This window comes from Mus caroli, chromosome 19 (genome assembly GCF_900094665.2).
Source record: "Mus caroli chromosome 19, CAROLI_EIJ_v1.1, whole genome shotgun sequence".
Classification (NCBI taxonomy): domain Eukaryota; kingdom Metazoa; phylum Chordata; class Mammalia; order Rodentia; family Muridae; genus Mus; species Mus caroli.
In genome coordinates this window covers 39,579,107-39,590,448 of record NC_034588.1, presented here as the reverse complement: position 1 = coordinate 39,590,448, position 11,342 = coordinate 39,579,107, and the positions used below count along the sequence as shown (strand labels likewise).

General features: G+C 43.6%; 1 protein-coding gene across 3 annotated transcripts in view; it reads left to right on the top strand.

Moving 5' to 3' along the window:
* Hpse2 (heparanase 2 (inactive)) overlaps positions 1–11,342 on the top strand; it is a 569,072-nt gene that overhangs the window by 446,307 nt on the left and 111,423 nt on the right. For all 3 annotated transcript variants that reach the window (XM_021151789.1, XM_021151792.1, XM_021151790.1), the window contains one exon: positions 3,649–3,763. In XM_021151789.1, the coding sequence (XP_021007448.1) occupies positions 3,649–3,763 (115 nt within the window). The remainder of the gene's footprint in view (positions 1–3,648; positions 3,764–11,342) is intronic.

The following is an 11,342-nucleotide window of genomic DNA, read 5'->3' as shown; positions in this document are numbered from 1 at the left end:
GTCAGCTATTGGATGGATCACAGGGACCCCAATGGAGGAGCTAGAGAAAGTAACCAAGGAGATAAAGGGGTCTGCAACCCTATAGGTGGAACAACATTATGAACTAACCCCGGAGCTCGTGTCTCCACCTGCATATGTATCAGAAGATGGCCTAGTCAGCCATCAGTGGAAAAGAGAGGCCCATTGGTTGTGCAAACTTTATATGCCTCAGTACACGGGAACGCCAGGGCCAAGAAGTAGGAGTGGGTGGGGGAGCATGTGGGGGACTTTTGGGATAGCATTTGAAATGTAAATGAAATAAATACCTAATTAAAAAAATACCTTATTAAAAAAAACTTAGACCTTGTCAATAGTATGCACAGGATCTCGGAAGGGATGAGAATATGAGTTTGAAGGCTATTGTAGTTGCCTGAAGAATGACTTGAGCCAGAAGCATAGAGTTCTGCCTGGCTCTCAGTGTCATGTAGCCAGGACAAGCCTCACAACCAGAGACTAAGTATTTTTTTCTGGTCCATTATGGTCCTTTGGCCCAGGCTTTCTGGCTGAGTGATGCACAAACTGTAGCTTTGCCCTCAGCTATGTGTTTTACTACTAACAGCTGTTGCTAATTAGACAGATGCAGCTCCCCTCCATTGAGACATTAATACATTTGTGAAGAACAGGTCAGGCCAGCCAAATAGATGGCATTTTCAGATGGAATGATGTTAAAGGTACGTGAAGATGACTGCTCAGTGTAATTCATGGTGTTACTTTGGATCTTCCGTGTTTGTAATCTCTAACTTTGTGTTTCACAGAGAAGTCCAATAAGCATGGTTCAAATGAATGAGATGGAGTGAATCAGAATTTAATGCAGTGTTACTAAGAGGCTTCTTTCATAATATTCTCCCTGCTAGTTTGATATGACTCCTGTTACAAGGGTGAAAAGCCAGGTTGGCAGTCAGTACTCAGGGGACCCCTTGGAATCAGCCCAGGAATGGCTTTTGCTCAGCTGTTGCCAAGTGATTCTGCTTTGAGGTCCAGTGAGCTGCCCAGTTGTGCTGAATGTTTTCCTGACTATTCCGTGTAGGGAATGATGTAAAATGGAAAGTACCGCAGACCTTCCTTCACAGGCAGCTGAAACAGAGACATGCCTTGGCAAGAACATCAGTCAAGTAGCTATAGATGTCTACATGGAGCTGCAGATAAACATAGTTGTTGTTAAGCGGGCTGTGGCTCAGATCACCAGCACTTGGTTGGCAGAGATCAGATAGATCCAGTTCATTCTGCTCCTGGTCTTTCCTCTTACTGTCTTGTCATCCATCCCATCTTAACCCCACTGGCAGCACACAGCAATGCGCTGTGTTCTTGAAGTATACAAGTTGTATCCTAGAAAAATAATAGAGGTAGAGCATTCTAAAAAGCTCAGGGGCATGTGAAAAAATGGTGTTTCCTCAGGACTTTCCATATACCACATAACCGTGAGCTTCCTAGGGCACATGCAGATGCACACATGAATCAGAAGTCTGCTACTGTGCCTCAAGGAGAGTGCTACCTTGTCAATCTTCAATTTTTTGGAATACTGCAAAATCATCCTGATAGGCTGCCGTGTCTCCAGCATCTAGAGCATGCAACAATACAAGTGGTGAATAAGACACCCATGGAATGGGAGAGTAGATCCTTAACAAGTGAGCAATGGGATTACTTTATACAGCACCAAGAGACAGCCCTATGATGCCGTGCTGATGGTGGGGCCCATGCAGATACAATCTTGCATATATATCTCTTCTAGAAGATGAAACTCCATATTTGCCTTTATAGTTCAATATAGACCATGACATCTTTGTGCTTTATGAACATGGCTAGAGCTCTGGTTTAAGAGGCATTCACCCAGAGTTCTTACTGGAGTTCCACCACGGGGCATCTTTGGCAATCTGTGTGCTACTGTGCCTCAGGATTAGAGCAAGAGCTGCATGCACCTCTTATCCCGATTTCATAGCCTTGCCAAACTAATGAAAATAATAAAGGCAAGTAGCTTTGCCATGTGATGTTCTCAAAGTAATTTCAATTCTCTGGGTCACAGTGTCCCAGTGTGAACAAAACTAGCAGAGCAAACGTTCTGCTCTATTGTACTCAGACTTAACTCCTGATTTAAAGCTTGTTTGTGTATGTTTTGCTCTGCTTTTGGGTTTGGATTTGCAGCTCTAATTGCCAGTAAATGTGTTCATTTCTATGAGAATAAAATAAAATTGTAAATGTAAAAAAAGATTTGAAAATGTGAACATTATTTAACCATAATATAAGAATTAGAAATGCTCTTTATTCCAGCAAGGAAAAAATTTAATTCTAGAAGTCATGGGTTTGTAGCCCCATATGGTTTCAGATTTGGGAAATCATAACTATGCATAATTTTTCCCATGTGCTAAATGGTGATTTTCAAAGTTTCTAGAATCTAATTTTATCCAGACAAATGTCAGCCTAAACAGTGCTGTACACCAACAGCGTGCCAGGAAGTGCTGAGTATAAGTTCAGTGAGGTGTGATTGAGGGCCTAGGACCGATGGGGAGTGGTCGAGATCCATGGTGATCACCACCCACCAGGCTGGCAGAGGGCGCACACAGAAAGAGCTCTGTGAAGTTAGAGGGAGATACATGCCAGAGGTTAGCAGACAGCACTCGCTTTGGAGATAGATGTGTGGTGAGAATCTTGGCAAACAGAAAGAAATGAGTTAGAGGAGGGTTGGTAGAAAATGCTAAGCAGGAGTTAAAACGTGGGAAACATCAGTATGAGAGGGCATGCTGCACTGGCTCCTCAAATAGTTCTGTGCAACTTAGACCTGTGGAGAAGGAGGTTTGAGGTAAAATGATGAGTGATGGTTTAGTAGTGGTAACGTAGAAAGCAATGACTGCCTAAACTGATGAATGAATTGATTCTATCAGATACAGTGGCAGGGTCTGGGCATTTGGGAATGCCCTTCAAGGCGCATGCTGTGTAAACTAGGCACTCTGCATAGTCAGGATGAGAACATGGTCAGTGCAGGTTTCCCACTGCAGCACACATGTGAAGGTAATGTGCTTAAAGCCCTGAATAGTTGATAATGGTGTCAAGGAAGACATCATTACATTGACTGTGACAGTGAAACATGAGGGGTTCAGACACTGAGGCGGGTTTGCACCATGGCTGGATGCGTAGGCCGTAGGCCCATGCGGCTTAGTCCTGGGAAAAACTTGTGCTGTTACAGAGCAAGGAGGCTGAGGATCAAGGTGTGCTGTGAAGTCCTGAGCGTGCGAGTGCACGAGTGGGGTGTGTGTGTGTGTGTGTGTGTGTGTGTGGCCAGGGAGGAGCACTGGGCATCTGTGTGCTGGCCGCATCCATTTGTTAGTATTCTAGAAGTAAACTATAAGCCATACATTGTGATAATGCCATGACCATGAACAATTCATCTTATTCCCTTAGACTTCTTTTCCTGTAAAATAAGAGATTAACTGTGATAACCTTTGAGATCTCTTACTTGTTTAGCGCCTAAAAAGATTTTCTCCTTAAAGCATCAAGTAAAATTGGTGGTTCTGGTGACATTATTTGTGTGCTGTAGCTAATCTTCACAGTGCTTGCTAGATGCCATTTTAAAATGTGCTGATGTGGCTTTTTTTTTTTTCTCTCTTTTTCTTTTAGATGGCTAAATACTTTAGGAATGTTGGCCAATCAGGGCATTGATGTCGTGATACGACATTCATTTTTCGACCACGGATACAACCATCTGGTGGACCAGAATTTTAACCCATTACCAGTAAGTGCTGGATAAAGATTCCCAATTCCTTTCCATATCATTTGGTTCTTTTGATCATGCCTTTTTCCATACTAGGAGATTTTTTTTCCCTTTTGCTATTGGAAGTCTCTTTCATAAATCAGATGGAGCATTCTTGTCTTTGATTTCATGAACCATTCCATGGGCATTTGGCTCCACCACCTCCCTTACACACAGCACCTACACAGACACACACATACATATATGTACATACATTTATATGTGTATAATGTATACATTTATTACTATTACTTTAGCAAACTTTGTACAATTAAGATTCCACATCTACTTGTGGCCTGTTTGAACTCTGCTTGAGAGTGAATTTTTCCAGATTGTTTTCTTTTAATGCTAATAAGAGGCATTAGCTAACGTCAAATGCAGCATGTTGAAAGCAGATGGGGTGTTCACCAAGATCAGATTCAACAGGAGCCTATCCATCTCTTAGGGAAGGGATGAAGTTAGATGTTGACCCCTATGTGACAATGAAGATTTGCCCCAAGGCAGAGTTCTGAGTGACCTGCTCCATCATCAGGGAAATCTCAGCTCAGAAAACCTGGTGTTTGCTTTTTTCCTTAGAAATATCATACAGATGGTTCCTTTACACAGGTATCACATCATGGGCGTGGTGGAAGGTCAGACTCTTTCCCCATACCTGTGGTTGCCCTTTGAGATAATGTATCTGCTTTATTGGACAAGGACACTGAGGGTGAGACGGAATGGGGTATAACACCAGCCCTAGACCAGAGCCTGGGCCTTGAGTTATGGCTGCCTTGAGGGCCCTGGGAGTAAACCGGAATAGGGCATGAGCGCGTGTTCCTGACATTTGCCTCAGTTACCTATTTCCACCCAACTTTTTCTTTGCCAACCCCCAAGTCAAGAGGCCTAGAACAGTAATAGTGTGGCCCACAAAAATATCATTTTCAAGTCTCAAAATTGAAACCAATTGGTACATTGTTTTTATTCACAGAGAGAGAGTAAGTCTTGAAGTCTGTACGCAAGGCTGAGGGAGGAAGGAGGGGTGAGAGTTTTCTGCTTAGAACTATAGAGATTTAATTTGTTTTCCTAATTTGTGTAAATAAGCCAAAATAATTAGAAAATTATCTCCAAGGTATAAGTATCAAACAAATATAGATCACGTTTTCTATTTGGAATAAATAAAAGGGGTTTTTTTGGTTGGTAGGTTGGTTGGTTGTTTTTTGTTTTTTGGGTTTTTTTTTTTTTTTTTGAGAAGCAGGAGTCAGGGAAGAAACAACAATGAATAAGTAAATAATAGAATGTTATTATTCTATTATACATCTAGACTCCTAGATGTGGATACAGGAAGGGCTTTTATTACCATGTGACAGGTAAGGAAAGAGACAACCGATGGTAAGAAGCTAGATAAGCAGGCACCACACAGCTTTTTAAGCAAGGCAGAGACTAACAGAAACATTTCATGGCAGGAACTAACTCAGCACGTCTAGAGAAGCAGGGTCACATGTGCCAGAGGCTGGAAGGAAGGAGGAGACTGCATAGATGTGAAGTAGGCGGGAGTCAGATGGTTCAAAGCTACTAGAAGTAGTGAGAAAAAAAAGCCCTGGGGAGCTTTGATCAGGGAAGTCCTCACTCTACCTCAATGCATAGCACCGCTTTTATCAGTGAAGGTCATACTTAACAGGTCAAGATTGTTTTTTATGTTTATTTAATTTTATTTGGTGTATCAGCAAAACTCCAGTCCTTCCTTTTTTCTTCTTCCCTTTCTTCATTCAAGCCTCATTCACTCATCTTCTTTGCATCCCATTTGCTTACTGTAATTCCTGGCCAGATCTCTGCATTGAGCCAGAAAGACAGAGATCCTGTGTATTGTGGCGAGAAATGGAAAATGAGTATGAGATCATTGTAGTTTATCATAACTGCTCTAAATAAAGCCTGCTGAGGTAAATATGACTTTATTAACTTTCCTGAAAAAATAGAGAGCTAAAGGAGTGTGGACAATAGCTGTGATGTCAGCTCAGGTTCCTGAGGTCAGAGAAGTCACAGTAGCCAGGACCCCTGGGGTTTTCTAGCTCTGAATCCTACTTTCTCTCTGCTGTGCAGCGCTATTTCCCTAAGTGCTCACATAGGTGTCTTTGTTATGCCTGAGGCAAATTCTGCCCTTGACTTGGGTCTGGAGATAAATAGGAGCAAAGGAGACAAGCTGGTGCAAGATGGGTGTTGGAAGACTAAACAGGCCTCCTTTCCAGGATAGGACCACCTGTGTATCTTACCACGCATCTGTGTGACTGCCCAGGACCATGGCTTTGGACACTTAAGACACAAACTTTCATGGCTTTATTCTCCCCAAATAGGAGTTACTGCCCGTGACTTTCTTTAAAAGCAGAGCACAGAAATCCTCAGCTGACACCTGATGGCCCCAGAGCTCACATAAGCCTCTAAGATCCCGTAACTGTGTCCAGGGATGCAGCACAGAGGCCCAAGTGAGCCGGGCAGCTGCAGGTCCAGAGACATGAGGCTGTGATAAAGAAAGCATATGTAAAAGCGCTCACAAGGTAGCAGGCTCCTTCTTTATCTCCCCTCATAGCAAATGCTGTACCTTATAAGTAGAAAACTCCACAGCTGCGAGAGTGTCCTAAGTGTCCCCTGGAAAGAATTTACAAGACAGGCAAGAATTGCTGACTGGGCCCAAAGATGGGGGAATGGAGCTGGACTTGAGGATCATATTGGTCACCATGTCAGACAGCTGTGGAACTGATAGCTAAACAATGCCAGTAACAACCTGTGGGCTTTGTACCGTGCTGCTTCTTCAGCAGAGTTTAAGACATTAGAGCTCTAGTTCATTGTACTTGAGTTTCTCCCGGAAAAAATACGTTTGTTTTTTTGTTTTTGTTTTTGTTTTTGTTTTTTGTACTCCCATTCATTCAAACCCAACTTAGTATATTTCAGGAAAGAATCTTATTAGCAAATTTGTTTCTGTTTTGCTGGTGCTCTTGAGTAAATCCAGAGATGGCAAGCCTCTGGGCCTCAGGGCTCCTCAGGCCACGTCCCACATCATCCCTCCCCCTCCTCAAGGCTCCTGAGGCTGTGTCCCACACCACCCTTCCCCTTTGTCTTTAACTTTTCACCTTTCCACTGTCCTGCTCTGGCAGGCCTGTTCCAGTAGTACCTGTCAAAGGTAAGAGACCAGAGCAGGATAGGACAGCACTATGAACGTGGTTTCTAGGAGTTAGGGTGAGGGAAAGAGAAACAGGAGACTTTAGGGCAGGGAAACCATTCTGAATGATAGTAAACAATGGGTTGTTTCCGTGCCAATCCCAAACCACAGAATGGGCACCACAGATAAACCCTACTGTGAAGCGTGGACTTGCCATGTCACTGATGGAAGGTCACCCAGTGTGAAGGCTCCACTCTGACACTGATGATGGTGAGAGCTGATGATAATGGAGGTAGGACTTGAGGACAGCACCTAGGGGCATCTCTGTATCTGTGGGTCAGTTTCTGCTGGACCTGAAGTCTCTTTTACAACAAAAAGTTCAAAAAGGTGGGGTGAAGAAGGGAAAGGGGGAAGGCGAGGGGCAGAATGAGAACAGTTCTACTCTGCTGTTCTGCTCAGGAAATAACTTTTCAGCCACATCCCTTGTTCCTCTGTGACTTTCTGCTAGCAAACTGGCACCTCCTCCTGCTGTGAGCCAGTCACCTCCTTCTGCCTGAGCCTGTCTTCCTCCTGAGGAAAAGAGCATGTTACGCCATGCCCATGTGTTGTCACAGGCTCCGCCCCCCTCCCCGCCCCCCCATGACCTGCCACTGGGAAAGAAGGGAAAAGTGAGTCTCCACAGCTAAGCAATCAGTTGTGAGCTCCCTTGGGAGTAGCCGGTGTTTGTGCAGAAGAGCTGTGCACATTCAGTGGACAGAGGCCAGACCCACCAGCCGGGGCACTTCTCCTCCAAGAGGATTTTGGAATTCAGCTTGTTGCCTTTTTTAAGAGTATGATTTACAGAGCTTTCAGGGAGAGGAATGGGGAATTACTAGTCAGAATCTTCCTAGCTCCCACGCTAGGACAGCAAAAGGAGTCTTCACACAGATGTAATTCAATTTAGAAAAATGAGCTCGGAGTTCTATCACCATTGTGTGGATATACATATAAATAAGACATGGTCTCTCATCTGCAGAGTCAGTAACCCACTGTGTGTTTGCGAGATTACAGCTCAGTCTTGCTTAGAGACCAGTGTAAAGAGCTCTATCAGGCGTGTAACATTTCCACCCTGGGCATAGTGGGGCAGCTGTGTGCTAGCAGCACTCATCTCTGCTTATTATCCTGATGAGTAACAGCAAATACTTGACAGCCCTGTGCACATCAGTCAAGCACTCTCTGTCTACATTGTTCTGGAGTATAATTGTCAGTCATGGGTTAGAACACTGCTCAGAATCCTATAATGAAATTAAACCTATGGTTGCAGTCACCATAGCAACATATTCAGAGCCAAACGGTCACTGTTCAGATGTCATTTAGCTTTTGGAATGAAGCTCTGCCTTTTACTATTGCCAGTCTGGCTTACTTGGCTAGCCTGTCATTTAATTCTAAGGACACGTTTTTTGTTAGGTAACCCATCTTTCTTTTTCCCCCTTTAAGATGTTGGAGATGGTTACCCCTAGGTACAGCATGGCTTAGATACAAACACGGGATCAGCTCAGTGTACCCTTTCTTCAGGAGAAATACCTCATCACAAGCCCATATCCCAGTATTGCTGGATGGACTGAGACTTGAACCACCCAGACAGGAAGCAACACAGCCTAGACCTGAGACAAGATTTCTGGGTTCTAGCTCTACCATTAATTGTGTCTTTGGGTTCTGGCTTCCCTTTGATTGAGTTGAAGTGAGGATAAACTGCCTCACCTGTGAACCTCCGCAAGTCACTGTCAGTATACTTTAGAGAATCATTTAAAGCATTCAATTTTGATTTTGCATTTACATGAAGTATGGAAAATTATTGGAAGGGACTATATCTCAGAGCAAGACAATTGCCGGCACCTTTTTATTCCTTCTTTGTAGACCTCTTGTTGCTGTAATCAATAATACTGCTTTTTTTTTTTAATCTGAAAAAGGAGATCTTTATTTTTAAAGACTGTGACTGAATTAAAGTCTGCCTTTAAAATACCCAAATTAGCATAAATCTCCACGTCTGTATGTTCCATTTATTCCTGGGGACTTACCCCACTCATCATAGTGCTGAATGCTGTGCTGGAGGCAGCGTCCGACTTTAAGAAGCTGGCACCACAGATACAAACAGATGTTAAATAGATTAAAAGGGACCATGGCAAAAGCCATTTTAAAGGATAGGAAAGAAAACAAAAGTCTGACTGATGGAGGCAGCAAGGATACCCGGAAAGGGTTTTGGGAGATCCTCAGCAAGTGACCAGTTTGGGTTGGGGGAAGAGCATCTAAACACAAGCAGTAACATATACAGAAGCACTCGCTTTCCAGTGAGTCATGGTAGATGAATTATGAATAATTATCACAGCAAGTTTTTCCCATTGCTGTCCCATGGCCACACAGGGTGTGTGAAATTGAAGAACTCAAAAGCTAAGAACCTGGGGGTGGTGTGGCAGGGGGGGAGCAAACCCAGACAAACTAGCCTATGACCTGTTTCTTAGTGTGACCTTTCTTCTCTCTTTTCTTTCCCGTGGGATCCATCAGGAACATGAAAGAAGCCAAGTGTACCTGTTTAGGGATAGCTGTGATGTGAAATTCAATCCTGTCATTAGGGGCCCTAACAAAGACTTTTCCATGTGTAGCCTTCTTTGTGGGAGCCTACTGCTGCTGAGAGAAGGGCAGCCTTGGCTGTGGGATCAATCGCTGGAACCCAGGCTGCCTCCGTCCATGGCCAGAGCACCGGGCTGCATGCCCAGTGAACACGACTCCCTTCTTTTCTCCTCTGTGTCTCTTAGCCCAGGCTTTGAGCTCAGAGCCTTGTCTGACCAGGCAGGCAGCACTTAGCCATTGATGCCTTTACATACAAGCTTCTCTGATTATTATTCTACCCTTCCTCATCTTTTTTCTATTTATCAACTTGAGCAATATGCACAGTATGTCAACAACACACACTAGTGTTTGTAACAGCTCACCCCTCTGGGAAGTAGAAACAGCTCTGGGCGTGGAGCAGATGAGGCTCAAATGCAACACTGGGCTTTCTAGTCACATGAGCCTTTGTTTCCTCTATGAAAGTGGGCGATAACTGTGAGGTTGGAGAGCAGGGGGTGTTGGAATTTACATCTTCAAATACTGACTTTGTGATCAGCCTCAACAGCTTTTCCAGTTAGCTCCTATATGTTCTTGAAATGACTAGAAAACCTCGGCTATGAGAGCAGAGCCTAATCCAGGGCCTTGTGAAGGGTTGCATGAGCCAGGGCATATCTGTCTTTCACCCTTAATGATTGTCAATGGCTTTTGTTTATGAAGTGACTTTGTAAGATATAAAATTGAAAGCCACAATAATAATTCTTAACAATAACACGAACATAACTGAGAATCTTTGAATATGTGTATAGGTCTATGGAAATGGATTCAAGTAATGATGGATTAAATATGAAATGTAAATTTTAAAAAATAAAATTGCCAGAAAACTAAATGAAGAAAAAGGCAAGCTGCAGTTCCTGAGTCTGAGAAGAATTGACTGCAGATAGCTAAAGACAGCAAACTAAATATTCTGTATTTTCCCTCCTGCAAAGATGCTGCCTAACTTTCCCAGTGAAAGCAATCAAGGCCTTGACAGGGATACAGTGCTGAATCTAACACCTTCATGTAGTGTTTATGCATGGCCCAGTAAAACCTGGAAACCATAAGATGTCACATCAAAGTGCTAATGGTGGCATATTATGTAAATCACTGAGTAGCAAGAATTGAGAATCTCACTCTGCCATCAGCCATTGCAATACTGGAGATCACAGCTCCTGTAGATTGTGTAGCAACCTAAATAAATCAGAGAGAAGTGACCACTTCGGCATCACTGTGTCTGAGCTCAGGAGCATGCTGTGCTCCTGGAAAACAGCCTGCATATGAAGATGAACAAGGTCGGCTCAGGACAGAGAAGAGCCAGATCATGCCTAAGCTGCTCAGCCTACCCAGACCAGAAAGAAAGAAAACAAAGAAAGATATAGAGGGGGTGGGGGAAGGGATAAATGCCCTTTAGAGGGTTAGAAGGCTTTCTGGTGAGTGTCACAGACAGACAAACTTAAGGTTATTTCACCAAAGACACTACTGTATTTATGACAGACAGACAGCAATTCTGGAACCAACAAGGAGTTCCTGATTACAGACTGTTAGAACCAAAGACAATGCGTCTTTCTCTTAAGTCTGTTTCTGTGATTTAGTATATATTAGTTTTAAGTGAAAATTCTTTCTAAAAATAGAACATCCCCGGATTCAGCACTCAGCACACACACACACACACACACACGCACATGCGCATACACATGAATGCATACACACATGAATATTCATATGCACATGCACACATAAAAAATAGGGCAGAGCCGGGCATGGTGGCACACGCCTTTAATCCCAGCACTCGGGAGGCAGAGGCAGGCG